We start from the raw sequence: 27,476 nt of genomic DNA on the forward strand, positions 1-27,476 counted from the left end.
ACAGGTGGACAGGATCCATATATTGCCTTTGAAAAGGCTTCTGAGCTTAGTAAACCATTCCAGAAAAGGTGTTTTACTAGTCTAGAGGCTTGTTCTATAAAACCACAAGATAGTATATTAGGGCACTATATTCGCCAAAACACATAAGAGCACAAAGTGGCATTCATAAAGCTGGAAAGACTTTGCCACATGCAACTCTACTTGTGCTTCAAGATTCCTTCTCAAAGTCTACCGCTCAAAAAACATTCCACCAAAACTTTCCAGAAAAGACAAAAGATCTAAGAGAAAATTGCCATTCTGGAAGGAAGCACAAGTTTTATGGGTTTCATTCCCACTATTTCCATAATTAACAGTATAATCCACTGTATAAACACTGCGAGAGAAATAAAAGAATCTGCTGAAAAAAAAAAAAACATAACATGTTTCTTTACAAATAAATATCCCAATAAATACAAGGGGGCAGATTCACAAAGATCTGCCTGTCTTTAGGCAGGCGTAGCGTATCTAAGATACACTACGCCGCTGTAACTTACTTTTTCTTCTTGTGAATCCTCAAAGAATCTGCGCGGTAAGTTCTGGCGGCGTAGTGCATCTATTGCGGCGTAAGGGCGTGCAATTTCAAATGGGAGTGATGGGGGCGTGTTCTATGCAAATACGTTGTGACCCGACGTAAACAACGTTTTTTTTTAACGGCGCATGCGCCATCCTTAAAATATCCCAGGGTGCATTGCGACAAAGTACGCCGCAAGGACGTCATTGGATTCATTGTGAAAGTAAATGACGTTACATTCCTATTCACGAATGACTTACGCAAAAAATGTAAAATTAGACGCGGGAACGACGACCATACTTAACATTGAGTACGCCACCAAATAGCAGCGTTAACTATACGCCGGAAAAAGCCGAACGGAAACGACATAAAAAAATCGACGGCCGCTCGTATGTTCGTGGATCGTCGGAAATAGCTAATTTGCATTTAAATTGCATTTAAATTGCATTTAAGATACGACGGCGTACTAAGACGTAGGCCTGTCGGATCGATCCCAGATGCCGTCGTATCTTGTTTTGTGGATACAAAACAAAGATACGACGCGGGAAATTTAAAATTACGCCGGCGTATCAATAGATACACCGGCGTAATCCTTTTGTGGATCTGCCACACAAGCTTTACATACCCTCTGCTTTCTATTGAATGCACTTTGTGTAATAGACTTTGCAGTGTGTCTTGTACAGGAATGTGTATTTTCTTATAGCACTGGGTTATATATAATAGACTACACTGAATAGAACATACTGTACAGTAATTGTTTTTATGATGTGAGTAACCTAATAACGCTTATATTCCACAGCGCGGCAAAGACTTTTTCTTAGCTCAATGTCATAACCTTTATTGTTCTCTCACAGGCTTTGCATTTATCTCTTGCCTAGCAGTTTCCAGTATTTACGGATACACAGACAGTGAGTATTTTGCATATCTTGGTGGAGTATTTATTTATCTGAGCTCACAGTCTTATCATCATATTGTTCCCTCACAGGCTTTGCATTGATACCATCCTTTGCCTAGCAGTGCCTGGTTTATCAGAACTTCCAGACGGTAAGTATTGTCTATATTTTGGTGTATTTGAGCTCACACTCTTCTACATTTATAGGTATGGAGAAGTCGCAAGACCTTTTCAACTTCATCTCAGCGGGAGAATACCCATCTGGATATACCAAATCACAGAAGTATCGTCTCAAGAAGTACGCCTCCAAATGTACAATAAAAGGTTATTATCACAAAATACCATCAACTTAATTCTGGAATATAGCTTTTTCATGAATGTAGCTGTTAATTGTTCCCTTTCATTACAGGGGACGAGGTCTACTTTGACGGGAAAATGGTGGTCAGATCCAGGGAAGAAGCTAGGAGGATCTTCGGAGAATTCCATTCTACTCCTATCGGCGGACACTCAGGAATTTTGAAAACCAGGATGGCCATGTCGTCAAGATTTATCTGGAAAGGCATGAGCAAGGATATTGAGCGTTGGGTACACACTCATTTTTTAAATCTTTTTTCTACTATAATTATTTATGAAAGCTTTACACGTGTTTACCAACTGTTTTTTTTTTGTTAAACAGATCCAGGAATGTCACCAGTGTCAGAAGATTGGAAAACCCTTGGCAGCTCCAAAGGCATTGGAGTGTATTAAGGTAAATATATTCTGTGTTATGTATGTATGTAGTATGTCTGTATGTATAAAATACATTTAATCCTAAGTCTTTCATCACAGGTGTCTGCTGTCTGGGAGCTGGTCGGCATTGACCTTAAAGGCCCTTTACCCAAAACAGCGGATGGGTATCAATATATTCTGACTGCCACAGATTACCATTCTAAGTGGGTTGAGGCATACTTATCCTCTAAAATCGAAATTGGCTGTGGAGGTGGGTCAGCGTCTTTGCTCCATGATATATCGACATGGCTGTCCCCAACAAATTCTTTCTGACCAGGGCAGAGAATTTGTTAATCAAGTATGTGTAATTTCAATTGTATTATCTTTGCTTTTTTTTTTTTTTTTTTTATTGCTACTTTCTAAAAGATAAATATATTTTTATGTGTGTTTTTTTTTTTTTTTTTAGCTCAACGACAGGATGTGCTGCCTTCTAGGAATTAAAAGGAGTGTGACAGCAGCCTATCATCCACAGACAAAACGGACTGGATGAAAAAAACAATGATAACATCAAGCGGTAAGTTTCATTCCATTTTTACAATTCACACTTTGGTCCACAGCTTTCACTGATGTTATAATCTTGCATTGATGGACTTGTTTATTGTAGTTGACCAATGCCACATTATTTGCAAAAGTGTTATAAATGTGTGAATCTTGTTTTGTTTGTTCAATCTAGAGCTTTCAGGAAACTTGGGATGTGTATTTGGACGCCACACTTATTTCGTTAAGATCCAAAATCCAATGCACCACAAAGCATTCTCCCTTTCTTCTTATGTATGGGAGGGAGGCGGTTTTCCCCTCTGGAGTTCCAGTTGACTTGCCTGTGAGTTATTATTATTATTATACATGTTTTATATAGTGCCAACAGTTTCCGCTTATCAAAATAAATCTGTATTTATAATAATTTCAGTCTTCTACTAATTAATTTTTGTACTTGCAAAACATTTTGACTGCCAATGTCTGTTTTATTTATTGTGATAGCATATCAAACATTCTTTGTCTTATAACTTGTCTGTCCTTTCAGCTGTCCAATATTATTATGCCTAAGGAAGGGAGCTATGACACATTTGTGGCAGAAAAGAGAGCATCCATGGACAAGGTTAAAGAAGCTGTGATGCAAAACATTCAAAAGGCACAAGAGAAACAGAAGTTAGCTCATGAAAATAAAGTTTTGAAGAAAAACAAGGGTTTATCCTACAAACTTGGCGATGAGGTTCTCTTGTATAAGGCAAGAAAACGTGGAAGAAAAGGAGGAAGGATGGAGTTCGATTTTTCAGGCCCTTACATTATTCGTGAGATGTGTGGCAAGGTCGTTGGATTAGCAACTTTACAGGGGGTTGCTTTAAATAGGAACACTAGTATTGACCATTTAAAGACATACCGAAGAGCTGTTGGCATGTCTCCTGAAGAGAACCTCTGCAGTGCCTTGTCTAATAACAATATCCCTATTGAGGTACAAGCAAATTTACTATTTTAAAAACTTCCGTACAGCTGCTTTGCATGTGATTTGCCTTGTTGCCTTTTTTGAGTCTGTTCTTTCATGTACTAAATTACTTCTATTCTTTACAAATGTTATAACTGTAAATAACTTACAATTTTTCATTTTGAAGCTTTCACCAGAACCATGCCTAAATGTCCTGCAAACCATAGAAGACAGAGGTAGCAGTCACTGGGTTCTTAGTTGGCTATTATGACCCTGTTGGTAATTTTGGCCTTGTTTGAAGTGTTTGGCCATGCCCTGTTGGTATGGCCTTTATATTTGGCCATGCCCTGTTGGTATGGCCTTTTTATTTTTTACCCAGTTTTCTTATTTGGCCATGCCCTGTTGGTATGGCCTTTATATTTGGCTATGTCCAGTTGGTATGGCCTTTTTATTGTTTTTAATCAGTTTTGTTATTTGGCCATGCCCTGTTGGTATGGCCATTTTAATATGGTGGCTGCTCTGGCCAGCTCTTGTTTTTAATATTATAATGACTAAACTCTACAGATTGAGGCCTTATCAGCAATAGGTATGATTCAGATACATAAACATTGAGAGTGTGTGTGTGTGTCTAGGTAAGTATATGTAACACACAAGTCTGAAATAAAAAAATAAAAAAATAAAAGGTCATTGTATACCTAATTTAAACATGCCAACTTAAAAGTCTAACTCTCATGTGGGCATCTATTATGGCATATTGTGATTAAAAGTTTAGAATTATTTTAGATTTGTAGAAAAGGCATACTCAACCTGTATTAGTTTTGGCTCCAAAGTATGCAAACAATTACATTTTCTTCAGTCATGCCGGCCATACACAGTTAGGCCCCGTACACACGATAGAATCCATCCGCTGAAAAATCTCAGCGGATCGGTTTCAGCGGATAGATTCTATGGTGTGTACATTCCTGCGGATATTTATGCGCGGAAATTTCCCAATTCCAGCAGATAAAAATTTGTAGACATGTCTACAAATCTATCCGCTTGAATTGGCTCCCGCGGATCGATCCGGTGGTCTGTATACTGCCGATTATATCCGTCTATGCCTCTGATTACACAAGCCGCAACACTTCAGATAACAATAGGAAGATCTTAAAGGATTTGTAAAGGAATTTTCTTTTCATCTTAAAAGCTTCCTTTACCTTAATGCAGTGTTGCTGTAATTCTTCTCTGATCTCCACACTTTCTGGTTGTCTGTTTGCTGATGACCACAGTACTGGGAGCTTTCTCTCTGTGGTCACTAATCAAGGTGTGATTACTGTGTATCTAAAACCCCACAGCACCAATCAGTTTCGTTTTCCAAAACATCACTGCCCTGTATTGGCTCTGTACAGCACAGGCAGAAAACAACATGCAAAAACGAACCTAGAAACTGCAGGTACATTATATGATTGATTATTATCTATTTTTAATCATTTTTAAAAGGAATCGGTTAACTATTATGTCTCTATACCCTGTACAGTCATTTCAGCAAAAACATTTAAAAAAATTCTAAACTTCATTAGAAATCTGAAGGTTCATGACTTGTCTAATTTGGTCATTTGTAAATTATAAATATGAACACCATCTAAGTTGTGTTTTTGTTTTCATTTCTACATTTTTTTTTTTTAGATTGTCATCGTGTCAGAGCAGGTCCTTGTGGTGATAGACCCAATGGGAAATGAAACTTCCTATTATTCTATATTGCAGAACAACTGGGGGTAAGTGTGCTTCTTAAAGAAAATGGCCAAGATACATATGTGCACAAGTTTCTGATTACATGTGTCTTTATTTTAAACCATAACTAGTCTGTTCTTGAACATGAATTCACGTGAAGCCCAATGGAAGACCTGGATCATGGAACACAACAACCAGCAGGATTCCCATAACTGTGGTGTCCTGATCTTGATGGTAAACTTTTATTCTCTTGTTTCAGACAATGATACTGTTGTGTGCAGGGCTGTGGAGTCGGTAGATAAATGTTCCGACAATCTAAATTTAGTAGGAGTCGGAGTTGAAGTCGGTGCATTGTTTGCCGACTCCGACTCCAGGTACCCAAAATTTCCTCCGACTCCACAGCCCTGGTTGTGTGTGTGTGTGTGTGTATATACAACTTTTAAAAAAAAAAAAATTAGTGATAAAGCACCTTTTCAGCGATGAATGAATGCATTTTAACTGTCCTTAGTAAATTATAATTGAAAGCCTTGGGCTGTTATTCAAAAAAGGCAAATATATAACAAAAGAAGATGTGTTTTTCCATATTGCCACCCTGTCGGGCTTTACATTCATGTGAAATAATGTTACAAATGATAAATGTGATGTTTTTACAGTTTGCCAAGGAGTTCCTTAGGACCAGGACCATCAATACTGTGAAGACCACTTCTGAAGCAATGACGGATGCTAGACTGGACATAGCTTGTGCCCTATTGCAGTATACAGATCAGTGTTATAATGCATAGCATGAAACATGTGTGAATCAAATTTTACACATACAGTTGCAAAGCTGGAAACGTGTTTATCACTACAAAAATGGTTCTTGTACAAATTTACGTTGCACTTAAATGTAATATGCTGTGTGTGCTTTAATGTTTTTACTCCTTTTAGGTGAGTCAGAGGGTTCATGGATGTGCTTTGGGATCGTTACTGTGCTTTCCCGATGGGGGTTAAACCCCCCCCCCCCCCGCTGCAGTTAGTGTGCCTTGCCGGGTTGGAAAGGACTCCCTCCGGGCTCGGAGGGAGCAGCCGGATCCCCTAACTACAATAGTTATGTGCTGCGGGGGACATGATTGAGATCCTGCGTGACTTTGGCTGGATATTGGCGGCGGCAACAGAGGTACATTCAGCGACGTTTGTTTGGTCGCAGGAGGAGTTCAGACTAAACTCTTTTTGGATGCTTAACACATCCACCGCGGCGGATCCGCGCTTTGCTCAGTGGAAAATCGCTCCCAAGAGACTACCTGTTTACGTTGAAACATGTATATCACTGAAATTAAGTCTTGTGCCTCCAGTCAGCGTTAGTGGCTGGACGTATTCATTTTGTTGGTTATTTTTGGGTACCAGATGCCCTCACCAGGTTTGGGGGGGTGATGTGCTGGAAGGGGGGACTGTTTTTGGCAGGGTCACCGTTGTGACTCTAACAGGTTAAGACAACGTTTAATGCACTATAGAGTTGTGATGAGACTTTCACTACTAGATTTTAAACGGGATACGGTATATGTAATGTGTCTCTGTGTGTCTGTCTTGTCTGAGAGTGTGTCTGTCTGTGGGAGTGAGTGTGTCTGTCTGTGGGAGTGAGTGTGTCTGTCTGTGGGAGTGAGTGTGTCACTCATGGGCACAGAGCTTGCGGCAGCAGCAGAACATGGGTGCGCGCCAGTGCCCGAAGGGAGAACGCCCTCCAATGGAGCACTAGAATACAGGAGGAGCCAGGAGGAGGATAGCAGCCACTCTGTGCAAAACAAACTTCAGAGGTGTTAAACATAACATGTTTCTGTCCTCCTACTGGATGTTTGTTCCAGCATCGATCTCCAAAATAGCAGCGGCCCTGCAGGAAGAAGTTGCAGATAACCATTGCGTCGCTATCCGCCATCGATCACCGCAAGAAGAACCGTTACTACCGGACTGTTTACACGGCATGTGCGCAGAGGAAGTCGATGCTGGAACGAACATCCAGGAGGAGGACAGAGCTGCTCCCAACCCGCACGGAAGCATCGCAGAAGGAGGTGTCGCGGAAGAAGGAATTGCGGAAGGAGGAGGAACCAGAGCGGTGTGTGGAGGACTGCTAGTCTGTGCACAGATGGTTCCAGAACAAGGACAGACAATCACTCAGACAAGGATGTACGACTCATTGAGGATATGTTGCGTTACTTGAAGATCCAGGACAACAGGTATCCAAAACCTCCTGCTGCTTCTCTCAGTGAGAAACAAATACAAGCTGATTTCCCAGCAGAACATCCATACCATTCCCACATATCTAAGTTTGCCGTGTTTCCAAGCTTCAGACCAGCAGATGAACCTATGCGCTGCAGTACTCCACTCCACCCACAGACACCAGCATGTGGACATCCTACAATTGTCCTAAAGAAAACAAAAGACCGTGGTGAAATGAACCCACTACAACTTGATGATTATTATGAGAAGGTATTTGGCAACATAACAGGAAAAACAGATGAAAACACAGAAATGAAGCCGGCATTCTTATCGACTGTCCTACAAGCACGACCAATAGAAGGACGCATTGCACGCTCAAGAGAGGGTCGCCGGACTCTTGTGAAAGAGGAAGAACCTGAAAGTGAAACTGTAGAATATAAACCCAATTTGAACACTGAGGTGGAGACCCCTAGGCATAGATCTTGTACCTCTGACACTGCTAGTAACACAACTAAGAAGGAAAACACAGAGAAGTATTTATCCTCAACTCAGGGACACAAGGAACCTGATATAAGTAAAATTACAGACACAGAAAAGACAGATGCATTGTACAGAAGACAGCTAACACCCTTACCAACCCATTCAGATTCGGAGTATAAAACAGTCCATGAAGATTTAACAGGTGGACAGGATCCATATATTGCCTTTGAAAAGGCTTCTGAGCTTAGTAAACCATTCCAGAAAAGGTGTTTTACTAGTCTAGAGGCTTGTTCTATAAAACCACAAGATAGTATATTAGGGCACTATATTCGCCAAAACACATAAGAGCACAAAGTGGCATTCATAAAGCTGGAAAGACTTTGCCACATGCAACTCTACTTGTGCTTCAAGATTCCTTCTCAAAGTCTACCGCTCAAAAAACATTCCACCAAAACTTTCCAGAAAAATTGCCATTCTGGAAGGAAGCACAAGTTTTATGGGTTTCATTCCCACTATTTCCATAATTAACAGTATAATCCACTGTATAAACACTGCGAGAGAAATAAAAGAATCTCCTGAAAAAAAAAAAACATGTTTCTTTACAAATAAATATCCCAATGAATACAAGGGGGCAGATTCACAAAGATCTGCCTATCTTTAGGCAGGCGTAGCGTATCTAAGATACACTACGCCGCTGTAACTTACTTTTTCTTCTTGTGAATCCTCAAAGAATCCGTGCGGTAAGTTACGGCGGCGTAGTGTATCTATTGCGGCGTAAGGGCGCGCAATTTCAAATGGGAGTGATGGGGGCGTGTTCTATGCAAATACGTTGTGACCCGATGTAAACAACGTTTTTTTTTTAACGGCGCATGCGCCATCCTTAAAATATCCCAGGGTGCATTGCGACAAAGTACGCCGCAAGGACGTCATTGGATTCATCGTGAAAATGATGTCACATTCCTATTCACGAACGACTTACGCAAACAAAACAAAAAATTTAAAATTAGACGCGGGAACGACGGCCATACTTAACATTGAGTACGCCACCATATAGCAGCTTTAACTATACGCCGGAAAAAGCCGAACAGAAACAACGTAAAAAAATTTGACGGCCGCTCGTACGTTCGTGGATCGTCGGAAATAGCTAATTTGCATACTCGATGCGGAAACGCGACCTAGCGGCCGACGAAAAATTGCATTTAAGGTCCGACGGCGTACTAAGATGTATGCCTGTCGGATCGATCCCAGATGCCGTCGTATATTGTTTTGTGGATACAAAACAAAGATACGACGTGGGAAATTAAAAATTACGCCGGCGTATCAGTAGATACACCGGCGTAATCCTTTTGTGGATCTGCCCCACGAGCTTTACATATCCTCTGCTTTCTATTGAATGCACTTTGCAGTGTGTCTTGTACAGGAATGTGTATTTTCTTATAACACTGGGTTATATATAATAGACTACACTGAATAGAGTACAGTAGTTGTTTTTATGATGTGAGTAACCTAATAACGCTTATATTCCACAGCGTGGCAAAGACTTTTTCTTAGCTCAATGTCATAACCTTTATTGTTCTCTCACAGGCTTTGCATTTATCTCTTGCCTAGCAGTTTCCAGTATTTACGGATACACAGACAGTGAGTATTTTGCATATCTTGGTGGAGTATTTATTTATCTGAGCTCACAGTCTTATCATCATATTGTTCCCTCACAGGCTTTGCATTGATACCATCCTTTGCCTAGCAGTGCCTGGTTTATCAGAACTTCCAGACGGTAAGTATTGTCTATATTTTGGTGTATTTGAGCTCACACTCTTCTACATTTATAGGTATGGAGAAGTCGCAAGACCTTTTCAACTTCATCTCAGCGGGAGAATACCCATCTGGATATACCAAATCACAGAAGTATCGTCTCAAGAAGTACGCCTCCAAATGTACAATACAAGGTTATTATCACAAAATACCATCAACTTAATTCTGGAATATAGCTTTTTCATGAATGTAGCTGTTAATTGTTCCCTTTCATTACAGGGGACGAGGTCTACTTGAAGGCCCCATACACACGAGAGGATTTATCCGCAGATACGGTCCAGCGGACCGTTTCCACGGATAAATCCTCTCAAAGAAATCCGCTGATTTCGATGGGATGGAGTGTACACACCATCCCATTGAAATCCGCGCGGAAATCCTCTGCCGATGACGTGTCGCGCCGTCGCCGCGATTATGACGCGGCGACGGGCGCGACGCTGTCATATAAGGAATTCCACGCATGCGTCAAATCATTACGACGCGTGCGGGGAATCCCTTTGGACGAATGGATCCGGTAAGTCTGTACAGACGAGCGGATCCATCCGTTGGAATGGATTCCAGCAGATGGATATGTTGTGCAGCACAACAAATATTCGATCTGCTGGAATCCATCCCAGAGGAGATTTCTCCGCGGAAACAGATCCGCTGGCGTGTACACACCATAGGATCTATCCGCAGAAACCCATTTGCTGGGATTTATCTGCGGATAGATTCTATCGTGTGTACGGGGCCTGAGGGGAAAATGGTGGTCAGATCCAGGGAAGAAGCTAGGAGGATCTTCGGAGAATTCCATTCTACTCCTATCGGCGGACACTCAGGAATTTTGAAAACCAGGATGGCCATGTCCTCAAGATTTATCTGGAAAGGCATGAGCAAGGATATTGAGCGTTGGGTACACACTCATTTTTTAAATCTTTTTTCTACTATAATTTTTTATGAAAGCTTTACACGTGTTTACCAACTGTTTTTTTTTTTTTTTTAAACAGATCCAGGAATGTCACCAGTGTCAGAAGATTGGAAAGCCTTTGGCAGCTCCAAAGGCATTGGAGTGTATTAAGGTAAATATATTCTGTGTTATGTATGTATGTATGTATGTATAAAATACATTTAATCCTAAGTCTTTCATCACAGGTGTCTGCTGTCTGGGAGCTGGTCGGCATTGACCTTAAAGGCCCTTTACCCAAAACAGCGGATGGGTATCAATATATTCTGACTGCCACAGATTACCATTCTAAGTGGGTTGAGGCATACTTATCCTCTAAAATCGAAATCGGCTGTTGAAGTGGGTCAGCGTCTTTGCTCCATGATATATCGACATGGCTGTCCCCAACAAATTCTTTCTGACCAGGGCAGAGAATTTGTTAATCAAGTATGTGTGATTTCAATTGTATTATCTTTGCTTTTTTTATTTTTTTTATTGCTACTTTCTAAAAAATAAATATATTTTTATGTGTGTTTTTTTTTTTTTTTTTTTAGCTCAACGACAGGATGTGCTGCCTTCTAGGAATTAAAAGGAGTGTGACAGCAGCCTATCATCCACAGACAAACGGACTGGATGAAAAAACCAATGATAACATCAAGTGGTAAGTTTCATTCCATTTTTACAATTCACACTTTGGTCCACAGCTTTCACTGAAGTTATAATCTTGCATTGATGGACTTGTTTATTGTAGTTGACCAATGCCACATTATTTGCAAAAGTGTTATAAATGTGTGAATCTTGTTTTGTTTGTTCATTCTAGAGCTCTCAGGAAACTTGTAAATGACTAGCAATCGAATTGGGATGTGTATTTGGACGCCACACTTTTTTCGTTAAGATCCAAAATCCAATGCACCACAAAGCATTCTCCCTTTCTTCTTATGTATGGGAGGGAGGCGGTTTTCCCCTCTGAAGTTCCAGTTGACCTGCCTGTGAGTTGTTATTATTATTATTATACATGTTTTATATAGTGCCAACAGTTTCCGCTTATCAAAATAAATCTGTATTTATAATAATTTCAGTCTTCTACTAATAAATATTTGTACTTGCAAAACATTTTGACTGCCAATGTCTGTTTTATTTATTGTGATAGCATATCAAACATTCTTTGTCTCATAACTTGTCTGTCCTTTCAGCTGTCCAATATTATAATGCCTAAGGAAGGGAGCTATGACACATTTGTGGCGGAAAAGAGAGCATCCATGGACAAGGTTAAAGAAGCTGTGATGCAAAACATTCAAAAGGCACAAGAGAAACAGAAGTTAGCTCATGAAAATAAAGTTTTGAAGAAAAACAAGGGTTTATCCTACAAACTTGGCGATGAGGTTCTTTTGTATAATGCAAGAAAACATGAAAGAAAAGGAGGAAAGATGGAGTTCGATTCTTCAGGCCCTTACATTATTCGTGAGATGTGTGGCAAGGTCGTTGGATTAGCAACTTTACAGGGGGTTGCTTTAAACAGGAACACTAGTATTGACCATTTAAAGCCATACCGAAGAGCTGTTGGCATGTCTCCCGAAGAGAACCTCTGCAGTGCCTTGTCTAAAAACTATATCCCTTTGAGGTACAAGCAAATTAACTATTTTAAAAACTTCCGTACCTCTGCTTTGCAACAAAAAAATAAAACAAAAAAGAAAAATAGACTGCTGCACACCCTGAAGAGTTTACTACAAATTTATTATGGTATATATCAAAACAGAACACATATATATATATATATATATATATATATATATATATATATATATATATATATTTTTTTTTTTTTTTTTTTTTTTTTTAAGGCATTAAAAACAAACACAGGTTACCCAAAATGGTATAAATCTACCCATGGGGTAGCCCAAAAATATACACTCAAAGAGACGGCATTGACCAGTGACTAACAAGAGAAAAAAGATTCGATCATCCCAAAAGGGGATCAGGGTCTATATGCAGCCCACTCACCCTCCACACAACACACAGAGACCCCCCACCCAAAAGCACAAAGGAGACCCCACTATCAACAATAATCCTAATAGTTTCCACACTAGGCAGTGGTTCCCTGTACCAACAGGTGAAAAAATACCATTGTCTAAGTGGGAAAATGCAATAAGAAGGGATATCTCAAAAAGGAAACATGGATTGAATCCACTGCTCTATTAATGCTTAATGGAAGAAATGAAAATATCCTCTTCATATAAATCGCCACGTCTGGCGTAGTAGATTATCCAAATTCCATCAAACAATAAATATTAAGGAGACGTTCAAAAAATAATATATGTATTGGCGGCACTGTAATAGAATTCTTCAACGTCAAAATTCACCTGAACTGCACTTGAGAGAAATGCAACCGTGTAGACACTAATAATAAACGGATTCCCATAGCGTATGGCTAAAGTCCATTCAAGAATTTCAGATAGGCATGTCCATATGATGCTTGTGTCCTGTTAAACTGCTCGTACTCCATGAGCTAGTAGCAGATAAGCACAAATAAATGGTAGATGTATGAACATATAATATGCTGGTGAGCAGATATATATATATATATAATATGCTGGTTTAGCAAATAAATCTCAAAGATTCCCTAATTTTTCAAATAATAAATATCTTCAAATGTTTCTGGAAGCAATCATGGAAGACATTAGGTCTATAAATTGGGATAAAATAGAACCAAGAGTAGATAATTTATCGCAGAAAGAGAGAAAAGCACTGCAGGAACTACCTAATTGTATTATCAAACCCAGTGACAAGGGTGGAAATGTGGTTCTATGGCCAGAAAATTAATATCTTGAGGAAATCTATAGACAACTAAATGACAACAAATGCTATGAAAAATGGCCAGACAACCCATTCCCAAACCTTGTCACAGAAAAAAACTATCGCCTTGCAAAAGCATTTGAAGTTGGATTACTGACCCAGAAGGAATTTTCATTTCTTAAAGTAATTCATTTTAATACACCTACATTCTATATTACACCTAAAGTACATAAAAATTTAAACAAACCGCCTGGTAGGCCGATTGTATCAGGGATGGGTGGACCATTAGAAAGGATTGGTAAATATATTGACAAACGAATTAAACATCTCAATCAAGAATTGCCATCATATGTACGGCTGATATCCTACGGAAATTAAATGATCTGGAAATACCAGAGGATTGTTTGCTAGCAGGCATATATGTGGAATCCTTCTATTCATCCATCCCTCATGCAATTGGAATAGATGCGGTATCACAACTCTTGGACATAAGACACCCTCTGGCAGGCTCACATAATGAATTCTTAGAACTTTTGGAATTTGTGTTAAATAATTATTTTGTTTTTGATAGTAAATACTATTGTCAAAAACGGGGAGTAGCTATGGGAGCCTCCTGTGCCCCATCCTACGCCTGTTTACATCTAGGATGGTGGGAACGACAAGAAATATACCATCATCCCGCATTTGAAAGATATGTAGCCCTTTGGGTTAGATTCATTGACGATGTCCTAGTGGTGTGGAAAGGGACTACAGTTGAATTTGAGAAAATTATGAGTGATTTGAATAACAATACCAGAAATATCTTTGTCACTTTTAAAGTTGATAGGGAACAGATTGAATTCTTGGATCTATTGATCCGTAAAGAAGGAACAAAAATAGTGACTAATACTTTCAGAAAACCTACAGCTGGAAACACCCTTCTCCACGCCACTAGCCATCATCCATGGGCACTTATTAGGGGAATCCCTACAGACCAATTCCTTAGAATCCGTAGAAACTGCACTCAAATAAAAGACTTCCATAAAGAAAGCAAGGAACTAGGCCAAAGATTTAAGAAAAGAGGTTATCCCAATTCTACAATTAAACAAGCTAAATTAAGGGCAGTGAAAAAAACACAAGTGAAAAAATCTTGGGCTTAGAACCAGATGAGGAAAGAAAAGAAAAAATGGATAGAGACAGGGTAGGTCTGGTGACTACCTATGGTACCCACTGGGACTACCTAAAACAAACTTTGGGTAAACATTGGCATTTGCTTATGCTGGACAATAAATTGAAACAAATATTGGGCTCTCGTCCTAATATGATAGCAAAGCGTGCACCCACTATAGGTGACACATTAGTTCATAGCGAATACACTCGAGGAAATACAAAGGGTCAAACAACATTATCTTTCGCTAAACATGTTGGAGGGATGCACCCATGTGGACATTGCTCAGTATGTAAATATGTTATGAAAATTAATTCACTTAAAAACTCCTCTGGCAAACATACATATAAAGTTAAACCTTTTGTCAATTGTTCTACAACCTTTGTTGTCTAGCAAATAATTTGCCCTTGCGGCAAGATCTATGTAGGCAAAACCATCAGGGAATTTAGGAAAAGAATAGGCCAGCATATATCAAGTATAGTAGGTAAAGACGATACATCACCTGTAGCTATGCATTTTATGGATCACCATAAATCAGTGGCCACTGGAATGCAATGCATGGTGATTTACAAATTGGAACTATCAAATAGAAGGGGAGATTCTAGATTTTAGTGGTATTTATTCTATAAAATTTGATTTAGCTTTCTTTACTTTTGTGCACATTCTTCTTTACAATTGTTTTGTATATATACTTATACCTCTTTTTTTTTTTTTTATTGCATATTATTTTTTTTTTGATACTGCTGATTATGTCCGTCTATGCCTCTGATTACACAAGCCGCAACACTTCAGATAACAAGAGGAAGTTTGAAGATATGTTACGAAATAATGCATTTTCTAAGGCAGATCTTAAAGGGTTTGTAAAGGAATTTTTTTTTTTTATCTTAATAGCTTCCTTTACCTTATTGCAGTGCTGTTTTCATGTCTTCATTGTTCGTTTTTGCTCTCACGTTGCTGTACTTCTTCTCTGATCTCCACACTTTCTGGTTGTCTGTTTGCTGATGACCACAGTACTGGGAGCTTTCTCTCTGTGGTCACTAATCAAGGAGGTGTGATTACTGTGTGTCTAAAACCCCACAGCACCAATCAGTTTCGTTTTCCAAAACATCACTGCCCTGTATTGGCTCTGTGCCTCTGTACAGCACAGGCAGAAAACAGCATGCAAAAACGAACCTAGAAACTGCAGGTACATTATATGATGGATTTGTATGTATTTTTAATAGGAATCGGTTAACTATTATGTCTCTATACCCTGTACAGTCATTTCAGCAAAAACATTTTTTTCCTTTACAATTCCTTTAACAAAATTCTAAACTTCATTAGAAATCTGAAGGTTCATTACTTGTCTAATTTGGTCATTTGTAAATTATAAATATGAACACCATCTAAGTTGTGTTTTTGTTTTAATTTCTATTTTTTTTTTTTTTTTTTAGATTGTCATCGTGTCAGAGCAGGTCCTTGTAGTGATAGACCCAATGGGAAATGAAACTTCCTATTATTCTATATTGCAGAACAAATAGAGAACACTAAACGGGTGGGACTTTAAATGAAGCGTAAGGCATAGAGCCGAGCGCTTCCATCCCCGATACTTAGAGCAAGGAAGAACAAGGGTGGGACTTTAAATGAGGCATGCACCCCAGGAGGACAACGGTAACGATAGACATTGGCAGGTGATTGACCCAGTAGTACCAAACAAATAATATGAAAGCATTGCGTGATAACAATGGGCAGTCAGTTATTTAGTAGCATGATAATTATACAATAAATACAGTAATCACATGATAAAACTGTTACAATAATCAAAGGAATATTGTATAACTTACAACAGTTCATGGTATTGGTAATCAACATAATTGAAACAGGTACATACTGGGAATGATATCAAGAAAGGGGGGGCCAATTCATTGGAGCGTGTCTCCATGGTATATAGATATAATATTAGTACGTTGGTACAATCCACTAGTATAGAGAAGAGATAATTGATATTAGAGTGTCAAATGATGACAAAAGGGGAGCCTCTAATAGCTCACAGTAATATAAAGTAAGTGCATAATGTAGCCATTATACAATCTCCAATTCGTTGGGGTATCTACAAATTACATTATAGTCGATGTATAGAAGGGAGGGTTAAAAGTATAATAGCAGCTGGTAAAAGGGGGCATCTAGTGGCTCCTCCATAGTACTCGTAGCCATGGTATAATACATTCAATATATAAAAGTTGGTAGAGGATAAACTGTCAACGAACAAAGAAGGGGGGCGTCTATTGGCTCAACGCGTTTCGTGGCTACTGCCACTCTTCAGGAGCAGGGTATGAGGTAGGTGTCTGTAGATATTAAACATAAAATAATTTAGAATAAGGGTATGCATAGTAAACCCAGTCTAGGGGGCAGGGGAGAAGGAATAGAGTAATAACTATTCCCCAACTTACTTACAGGTATGTCAAGACCATGGGAACAAGCCAGGGGGGCAGAAAGGTGGCCGGATAGGTAACAGCCCACGGGAGCTGCGGTGGGCTAAACCCACCACAGGATGGAGCTGATCCAGTAAAAAGCGCTGAATTCTCCCAATGGCGGAATCATGGGTGCATGGAGGTTGGTATGACTCATATAGAAAAAGTGATCTGTGAAAATAAAATAAAAAAAATATAAAGTTATAAAAAGTAGGAGCTAATAGTAGCTGGGACGTGAAATGGTGTGGCACCAACAAAAATTAGTGTAATGGTGTAATGAGGCATAAGCCAGGGGTATAATGATACATAAATTGTAGCAAAAACAAATGTGGAAAAGTGCACTGTGTCCCAATATGGTACCAAGCGTCATAAGGGAACTGTAAGTGGACCCCAATACAGGGAAATGGGGTGATATGCCAGAAACAGGAAGGGATAGAGAATTGGGACCTAGTGTATGTAAAAATAAGTTTAGTGAGACATGGTAACAAGAGTAAAAATATGTACCTGAGTTTGTAAAGTGCTATACGTGCCAGGGAAACAGCCAAGACCATGATATGCACCGCCATGAGAGGAACCGCTGGACTGGAGGGAGTATATATACTCACTGAGGGTGGGGGGTGGCTCACCACCGGCACGTAGGTCGTCCGGTGAAGGACTTCCGGATGGATTTCAACAGCGTCTGTCCGCTGACGTCACTGGTAGTGTCGCAGCGAACATGACGGAGGAGACGTGCCGTCGATGCGAAATTGGGCGTCCGCCCAACTCCCGCCATGCCCGAGGGCAATGGGGAGATCGAGAGAGGGCGGGCCCCAAGAACGCATCACAGCTCCCGGGACTGAAAGGACCGGCCTATGTAGATCCGCCCAGACAAAGGCTGTCCCAATATAGGGCAGCAACATATCAAAAGAACACATCGTGGGTAACGATGTGAGGGGTACTGTATAACTAAACCCCTGAAACCTAAGCTGGTAAAATAAAATAAAAGTGGTGGGTTTAGCCCACCGCAGCTCCCGTGGGCTGTTACCTATCCGGCCACCTTTCTGCCCCCCTGGCTTGTTCCCATGGTCTTGACATACCTGTAAGTAAGTTGGGGAATAGTTATTACTCTATTCCTTCTCCCCTGCCCCCTAGACTGGGTTTACTATGCATACCCTTATTCTAAATTATTTTATGTTTAATATCTACAGACACCTACCTCATACCCTGCTCCTGAAGAGTGGCAGTAGCCACGAAACGCGTTGAGCCAATAGACGCCCCCCTTCTTTGTTCGTTGACAGTTTATCCTCTACCAACTTTTATATATTGAATGTATTATACCATGGCTACGAGTACTATGGAGGAGCCACTAGATGCCCCCTTTTACCAGCTGCTATTATACTTTTAACCCTCCCTTCTATACATCGACTATAATGTAATTTGTAGATACCCCAACGAATTGGAGATTGTATAATGGCTACATTATGCACTTACTTTATATTACTGTGAGCTATTAGAGGCTCCCCTTTTGTCATCATTTGACACTCTAATATCAATTATCTCTTCTCTATACTAGTGGATTGTACCAACGTACTAATATTATATCTATATACCATGGAGACACGCTCCAATGAATTGGCCCCCCCTTTCTTGATATCATTCCCAGTATGTACCTGTTTCAATTATGTTGATTACCAATACCATGAACTGTTGTAAGTTATACAATATTCCTTTGATTATTGTAACAGTTTTATCATGTGATTACTGTATTTATTGTATAATTATCATGCTACTAAATAACTGACTGCCCATTGTTATCACGCAATGCTTTCATATTATTTGTTTGGTACTACTGGGTCAATCACCTGCCAATGTCTATCGTTACCGTTGTCCTCCTGGGGTGCATGCCTCATTTAAAGTCCCACCCTTGTTCTTCCTTGCTCTATATTGCAGAACAACTGGGGGTAAGTGTGCTTCTTAAAGAAAATGGCCATAATACATATGTGCACAAGTTTCTGATTACATGTGTCTTTATTTTAAACCATAACTAGTCTGTTCTTGAACATGAATTCACGTGAAGCCCAATGGAAGACCTGGATCATGGAACACAACAACCAGCAGGATTCCCATAACTGTGGTGTCCTGATCTTGCTGGTAAACTTTTATTCTCTTGTTTCAGACAATGATACTGTTGTGTGCAGGACTGTGGAGTCGGTAGATAAATGTTTCGACACCTAAATGTTCCAACAATCTAAATTTAGTAGGAGTCTGAGTTGGAGTCGGTGCATTGTTTGCTGACTCCGATTCCAGGTACCCAACAGGTAAGTTAATTTTTAACTTTTTTAAAAAAAAAATAGTGATAAAAAGCACCTTTTCAGCGATGAATGAATGCATTTTAACTGTCCTTAGTAAATTATGATTGAAAGCCTTGGGCTGTTATTCAAAAAAGGCAAATATATAAAAAAAGAATATGTGTTTTTCCATATTGCCACCCTGTCGGGGTTTACATTCATGTGAAATACTGTTAGAAATGATAAATGTGATGTTTTTACAGTTTGCCAAGGAGTTCCTTAGGACCAGGACCATCAATACTGTGAAGACCACTTCTGAAGCAATGACGGATGCTAGACTGGACATAGCTTGTGCCCTATTGCAGTATACAGATCAGTGATATAATGCATAGCATGAAACATGTGTGAATCAAATTTTACACATACAGTTGCAAAGCTGGAAACATATTTATCACTACAAAAACGGTTCTTGAACAAATTTACCTTGCACTTACATGTACTATGCTGTGTGTGATTTAATGTTTTTACTCCTTTGTTTTAGGTGAGTCAGAGGGTTCATGGATGTGCTTTGGGATCGTTACTGTGTTTTCCCGATGGGGGTTAAACTTCCCCTGCTGCAGTTACTGTGCCTTGCCGGGTTGGAAAGGACTCCCTCCGGGCTTGGAGGGAGCAGCCGGATCCACTAACTGCAAAAGTTATGTGCCGCGGGGGACATGATTGAGATCCTGCGTGACTTTGGCAGGATATTGGCGGCGGCAACAGAGGTACATTCAGCGACGTTTATGTTTGGTCGCAGGAGGAGTTCAGACTAAACTCTTTTTGGATGCTTAACACATCCACCGCGGCGGATCCGTGCTTTGCTCAGTGGAAAATCGCTCCCAAGAGAATACCTGTTTATGTTGAAACATGTATATCACTGAAATTAAGTCTTTTGCCTCCAGAGTTAGTGGCTGGACGTATTTCATTTTGTTGGTTATTTTTGGGTACCAGATGCCCTCACCAGGCTCGGGGGGTGATGGGCTGGGAGGGGGGACTGTTTTTGGCAGGGTCACCGTTGTGACTCTAACAGGTTAAGACAACGTTTAATGCACTATAGAGTTGCGATGAGACTTTCACTACTAGATTTTAAACGGGATACGGTATATGTATCGTGTCTCTGTCTCTGTGTGTGTTTCTGTGTCTGAGAGTGTGTCTGTCTGTCTGAGAGTCTGTCTGTGGGAGCGAGTGTTCCTGTCTGTGGGAGCGAGTGTGTCTGTCTGTGGGTGCGAGTGAGTGTGTCTGTCTGTGTTAGTGAGTGTGTCTTTGTGAGTGTGTGTGTGTGTGAGTGAGAGAGACTGTTGTGGGTGAAAGGTGAGTAAATGGTCAGTAACAAGGGTTAAAGTCTTGGCACATGGATTCCCATGTGAGCAGTAACGCCATGTCAATTCAACCAACCTCAGTAAAATGTTAAAAAATATTTGATTAGCCAAAAACGGTGTTCCATTTGTGTGCATAAAATCAACAATTTGTGTTTAAAGGCATCATCGTTGTGACAGACCTACCCAGGACAGGGACTTTTGGCAAAGTTAAGGATCAAGCCTCTTACCCACTACTATTTGGGGGATGGGTGACTTGGGAAAACCTTAGACATACAGACTCTGGAAATCAAGAACTGTGATTCATGTTGATGACCTAGCTGGGACATGTATTCTTTACTGATGACTTTTCTATCAGGATAGACTAGACATGTCTTTCCCTCAATCTCACCGAATCTACTTCATACCTCCATCAAAATGTATCCATCCACAACAAACCTCCTACCATCATATCACTCCATACCCGCTCTTCTCTATGGGGAGATTGGATGAAAAAGGACCAATTGTCCTTTTTCGTCCGATATGCTGGACGGATGGTGAATGTATTGCCAGTTGTATGTTTTTAGTGGATCTTGTTGAAACAGATGGTCGGCCTGTATCAGCAGACACATGACATCCACCTCCCCATAGAAATGAATAGTTGGGCCAATTGGACCTGCCAGAAAAAGGACAGGCGTATCTGATCCTGTGAAAGGGCACTAAACTATAATCGCTCACTAGAAATTTGTGAGCGATATCAGACAAGACTGTATGTATATCCGCCTGCTTACTGTTAGTTACTTTTGACTGTAAAATGCAAAAATAAAGAACATTTTCTAGCGTTCCTGCCTGTGCTAAATAAAAATAAAGTACTCCAATACATACTGTGTGAAGGTTGTCGTTCATCTAGAAGAGGGGTACCCAAACAATGGGCCAGTTTACTATACTTCTGACTTTAGGGGGCCTGGGCTTTGGCTAGTGGGAGTAGAAAATGTCCTGGTGTCTAGTTGGAGTAAAGAATGGTCCATCACTGGTGTACCTGGGAGGAATAGTGCCCCATATTTTGTTGTAATCAAATCTAATTAGGCCCCCATTATTGGTGTCAGTGAATGGAATAGTGCCCCAAAGAGGCCGATCAAGAACTGAAGAAGTTAAAAATTTGTTCAAGATAGAAACCACTCCATATCCTTAGCCTGCTTCGGTGTCAATGGTGGAGAGACAAACTATGGTGTCTGTAAACTATGTCTGTAAAGTTATGTTTGTTGTCAGAGTCATGAAAAATGTCAGTTCTGTCCACAAATGCCAATAATTACGCCAATAATAATAATAATTACGCCAATAATGAACTAACAAGGAGACAGGCTCCCATGTGCAAACCTAATGAGAGAGAAAAAAGATAAACTAAATCTAAAAATGAAAAGAAAATGATGGGTGGAGGATGGCATACAATGCGCAAACAATGCCAGTGTGATAGGGCGGGGCATCATTACTCACTTGCTGGTGCTGATTAAGGTTTAAGCGTTAGAATAAAACGCAACTGCAATTTAATGGAAGATTACTACACAAACGGGAATACTGATTGATTGCTTCGTTTGTACCCTTTGTCAATGAATCTATCTAGAAGAAATCAGAGAAAAAATAGGCCACAGAGATAGGAACACCCTGCTACAGAGTAAAAGTAGAAAGAATACAGCAAAAGAGAGAATCCCATTTATAACTGGATTCAACACACAATATAAAGTACTTGAAGATGGCGGAGACGCTGCATCCGCCTGACGGGATGTCAACATCCGGCCGGACGCAGCGAACGATCTCTGCTATATACAAACGAGCCACTTCCATCAAGACCTTTTAGTTTCTAGTGAATATAAAAGCGTTCAACAGAGAGACCAACACTGCCCTATCCTTGGTACCTTTAGGCCCCATTCACACCTAGGCGTTTTTACGCCTGAAACGCACTGCTCACGAACGCGAGAGGGCAGAATTAACATAGTTTCCTATGGTGCCTGTTCACACCTGAACGCCCAAACGCCTGTCGCGCGAAGCTCAAACTAGTCCCGGACCTTTTTTTGTCGCGCGAATCGCGCGACATAGGCGTTTTCGAGCGTTTTTTTTTCCCCATAGCAAGTAATGGGAAACGCGCGAATTGAGCGTATCGCGCGACAGCAATCGTTTTTACGCGCGTTTTGACGCCCATACAGCTTCAAAAGAAATACAGGAAATTACATATTTTTTTACAGGAAGTTCTGAAATCACCATTTTACTTTACTTGCAATAAAGAAAAGTCACAATTTTAACAATGGAGGCAGAATTTGACAGAACCCTTTCCATGCTGGAGCCGGAAACTTACATCAGGATGGTGAAGGAGCACCCCTGTCTTTATGACAGCAGGGCACCGGGCTACAAGATGAGGACCACCCGTTGGGACGCTTGGTGTTCAATTGGGAGCCAAGTATATGAAAACTGGGCACGGATAAATAAGTACCATGATAGCAAAGGTAAACTCTATCAAAAAACATAACAGAACTACAAAATGCCCATAATGTAATAATGGAATGATTGTTTGTCGTTACAGTAAGCATTTATTACCGTACCAATATGCTGTTAAGTTTAAAAATGTGTCTTTACAATTCTGACTATTGTGCGGTCATGCGACATGGCTTCTAAACAAAAATTGCGTTCTCTTCTTCCCACAAATAGAGCTTACTAATGGTGATATTTGATCCCCTCTGTGATTTTTAATAATCCAACAATGTAGTGACATTTAAAAGAAAAAATATTCTTTTACACATATCTTTAATATAAAAAAAAAACAAAAATTCAATCGACCTAGCGACTACAGCGGCAGGGCTTCAAACTTTTTAAGGTGGGGACGGGGGCTACCCAGGACCTTACACTAAACTGCCTGCAGTGATCAGCAAATATATGATCACTGCATTCAGTGATACTGTGACAAGGGGATGGGGGAGTGGATTGGAGATCCAAAGGGGATTGTGCTTGCGTGTACTGGTGTCAGTGTCATCACTTCCCTCTTCCTGTGTTTACACAGGAGGAGAAAGTGACACGCAGGGGGACACATATAGAGCCACGTAACCACCGGATGTACCTTGGGGGTCCCGATCGGACCCCCAACCCACGTCTAGGCGGGCACGTACAAGCCCTTTATTAGACCCCAGAAAAAATACATAAACTAAGTATACAATTGATAGAATGGGGTCAATTCACAAAGCTTTTTTTGCCGATACCGGTCGTTATGTAAACGATTTCACACGTTATTGAAGCAAGTCCAATTCACTAAACGACTTAACGCTTGTAAAAATCATCAAATAACGTTTCACTACACGGAACCGATATTTTTAGTTTTGAGTCGTTATTGAACGTATTGATCGTTGTTTTAACGACTCAAATCGTTAAATATGTACAGAAGTGCAATTCACAAAGGTTTTTTAGACAGTTAACGATCGCTAAGCAATCGTTAAATAAGCACCTCCCTGAGGGTGTCGTTATGACATTTCCCAGGCGATATTTCATTTGTTGAGAGGAATTTTTTGGCGGTTCAGGCTTGTAGTCAATTTTGTTAGGAGTTTTGTGCAAGATGGAACCATTTGGATGTGCTCTATTTGAACTGAAACTGATCCAGAGGCGAAGAAGGACACGTCAGAATGTCGTTCAGATAGAGAAACGTGTATTCCGTTCACGTACCTTTTTGGATCAATTTACTGAAACCCAGGTGATAGCCAAATTCAGATTATCCTCTCCCATGATACATTCCCTGTATGATGAAATACACTTGGCCCTAGAAACACGCACGCGGAGAAGTAATGCAGTACCAGGTCTTGTGCGTTTTTTGGCAGTACTTCATTTTTTAGGAAAGGCCTCATACCAACATGTCAGTGGTGAGATTGTTGGCATCTCACAACCCAGTTTTTCCCGCTGCTTGGTGGAGGTCCTGCAAGCACTGCGACAACTTGCTCCAAAATACATACACATGGGCAAGTCACGTGAAGAGCGGGATCAAATTAAACGTGTTTTTTTTGACCTAGCAGGAATGCCCAATGTCATTGGGGCAATAGACTGCACCCATGTGCCATTATGTCCCCCATCAGAACAGGAGTACATCTACCGAAACCGTAAGGCTTACCATTCACTCAACATCCAGGTGATCTGTGATTCAAACCTCATAATCCGTGATGTTGTCACCGGCTTTCCAGGATCCTGTCATGATGCCCATATATTGCGCCAATCGGGAATATATGATACTCTGGACAAGGACTTAGAAAATAATGGATGGCTGCTGGGTAAGTGTGCTCCACTGTTTATTTTATGGTGTGTTTTCCAGTTATAAATGCGTTTTTATTTTTTATTCCATACTAGACTGACATTAGTGCTATATCAGTAACATGACAGCTCAACAGCTTTACATTAATCAGTATTTCAAAAACATGTAATAATAAACTCAGAATTTAAATGTCCAAAATACTTTCAAGTACTTTTTAGTTAGCTATCACCTGGTTCAAGGTCCACAAATCTTTCCTTTCTCATGTGAGGTGTATTGTTGTTCCACATGTTCCGTGTGCACTGAAAAGTAGTCACTACTTCAAGCTTGCTTAAGTGATGTATTACACTATCATATTAAGACATCACATGAGAGAGCTAGGAACTACTTAGCAAAACACACATGACCAAGGTGTGCCAAAGAAGCCACCCACCAGAATTAAGTACAGTACCTATATGTAAATGATTGCAGCATAAGATGCAACAATTGTGTCAGTAGTTGATTTACTTGAATGTATAGTTAATATTTAAATCTGGGAGTTCAACACTATCCCATACGGTAACCCCCCAATATGCATAACATCAAGCAGCACTACCAAGCACAACAATAACCCCCCCCCCCCCATTGTGCATATGTATTGTACATGAAAGAGACATGTCCCTCTGGTCCTCCGTTATAGTCCCATATGAGGTCTGCACTATAGTATTGAAATATCTATGACAGGCAGACTTTTCCTCCAGCATGCTTTGTTTTAATAACATTCACATGCACTACAGTAAACATGCCCCACAACTGTGGTATGCTGTTGTGTTGTGAGTTAAGTACCATTAATGCTCAATCAAAAGTACAAGTCCAGAACCTTGCCCGCCAAATAACTTTGAAATGTGCTTTATTAGACATATGTTATCCATATGTGACTAACATTGGACAATTTTCTAAAATGACCACACAATTGACCACTACATCATGTGATTGAGCATGATTTCTTCTATACTTACAAACAAACTTATATTGTTTTAAAATTTATAGGAGATGCTGGTTACCCCTGTCTACCATGGCTCTTAACACCTATCAACAGGCCATCCTCTCCTGCAGAAGCAGCTTACAATGAAGCTCATACCAAAACACGAGTGGTTATCGAAAGATGCTTTGGTGTCCTAAAGAGCCGTTTCCGTTGCATGTCCTTGTCTGGTGGATTCCTTCAGTATTCCCCCAGTAAGGTTGCTGATATGTTCCTAGCATGCAGCATTCTCCATAACATTGCAAGGCATGGAGGACTAGAAGAGGAACTAGACACCACAGTGGAGGATGACATGCCCACAATTCCAGTGGAAAATGATCACAGGGGAAATGCAGCAAGAAGTAAACTGATTACAAACTATTTCTCAGGTAATAAACCACCGTAACATGTTTTTAATTTTCCAAACATCATCAGAAAAGATCACAAACTTGCATTATTAAGTTGAAGAGACAGACATGCTGTAAAATGAATTATTTGGGCTGATCTTGTTTATCAATGTCAAATCTTAACCAATGATGTTTTTTTTCTCATTTCAGGTTAACCTAACTATAAAAACTTTGGAGAAATAACATAAAATTAAGACAGGAGTACAAAAATTGCCAAAAAATGAATCTTTATTTTGTTTTTGTATTTTTACTTTGTTTTACTTATTTTGCATTTATTTTTTATCTTGTAAAACATTCAACATTAACAGTTTCAAACATATAAAATAAAAGTTTCACTTAAAAGTCTTCTACAAAACAAAAGTGTGTTTGAATTCTTTATTGCAACAAGTGTAAGTGTGGGTTATACACGCGAAAATTCTGTTCATCTGCTAATAAGTACCAACATTTTTTTGACATTAGTGAGAAGCAATAAAATAGAAGACCGAACTGTGTGCCAAAGACAGTTGAAATGCTGCAGTTGCCTGAAACCTGTCCTTGCCAGAAAGATGGTGAATGAAATGAGTGCTGTTAACTGCGCTGTGTGGGAGAGGGGAGAAATGAAATAAAACTAAAATAAATACCACCAATTGGCGTAATGGCAGATGGCTATAGCCAACCTAAGGTAAGGAGAGTAAGTGACCTGTAAAGAAGCTGTTGATATGCAAACCAATAAATAACACAATAATTGAATCATAATATTATATTTTTGTGTGATTTATTGTTTTGTATATCATCACCTTCATCACTGGTCACTTAACTCTACCTTTGGTTGCCTATAGTCATCTACCATTACCCCAAATGTTATATATATTTTAATTTCTCCTCTCCACCCCACACCGCAGTTACCATCACTCATTTCATTACTGAGAAACAATGCACGTTAGTTAAAATGTTAACTACTCCAGGCAGGGCATTTGAAAAATGGAAAAGCTGTCTTCTACAACTTGCAGAAACATTTTTAACCTCATTAGTCAGGAAATGATACCTACATTCCATACCAATAACATGTGTTTTCAAAAGTA

The 27,476-nt window shown here is 39.9% G+C and overlaps 2 protein-coding genes across 2 annotated transcripts; both read left to right on the top strand.

Moving 5' to 3' along the window:
- Positions 1-7,539: 7,539 nt before the first annotated feature.
- LOC120940423 (uncharacterized protein C7orf31 homolog) lies at positions 7,540-8,457 on the top strand. Its single transcript, XM_040353268.1, has 2 exons — positions 7,540-7,547; positions 7,578-8,457. The coding sequence occupies exon 2, from the start codon at positions 7,678-7,680 to the stop codon at positions 8,353-8,355; it is 678 nt and encodes a 225-aa protein (XP_040209202.1). The 5' UTR covers positions 7,540-7,547; positions 7,578-7,677; the 3' UTR covers positions 8,356-8,457.
- Positions 8,458-23,948: 15,491 nt separating this feature from the next.
- LOC120941141 (putative nuclease HARBI1) lies at positions 23,949-26,570 on the top strand. The gene is made up of 3 exons (XM_040354417.1): positions 23,949-25,030; positions 26,038-26,397; positions 26,566-26,570. The coding sequence occupies exons 1-3, from the start codon at positions 24,328-24,330 to the stop codon at positions 26,568-26,570; spliced, it is 1,068 nt and encodes a 355-aa protein (XP_040210351.1). The 5' UTR covers positions 23,949-24,327.
- The last annotated feature ends 906 nt before the right edge of the window (positions 26,571-27,476 follow it).

This window comes from Rana temporaria, chromosome 5 (genome assembly GCF_905171775.1).
Source record: "Rana temporaria chromosome 5, aRanTem1.1, whole genome shotgun sequence".
Classification (NCBI taxonomy): Eukaryota; Metazoa; Chordata; class Amphibia; order Anura; family Ranidae; genus Rana; species Rana temporaria.

Coding starts and splice junctions, on each gene's coding strand:
- LOC120940423 (XM_040353268.1), top strand. CDS start 7,678: ATGCGCTGCAGTACTCCACTCCACCCACAGACACCAGCATGTGGACAT.
- LOC120941141 (XM_040354417.1), top strand. CDS start 24,328: ATGGAACCATTTGGATGTGCTCTATTTGAACTGAAACTGATCCAGAGG. Junction 25,031..26,037: donor AAATAATGGATGGCTGCTGG/GTAAGTGTGCTC, acceptor TAAAATTTATAG/GAGATGCTGGTTACCCCTGT.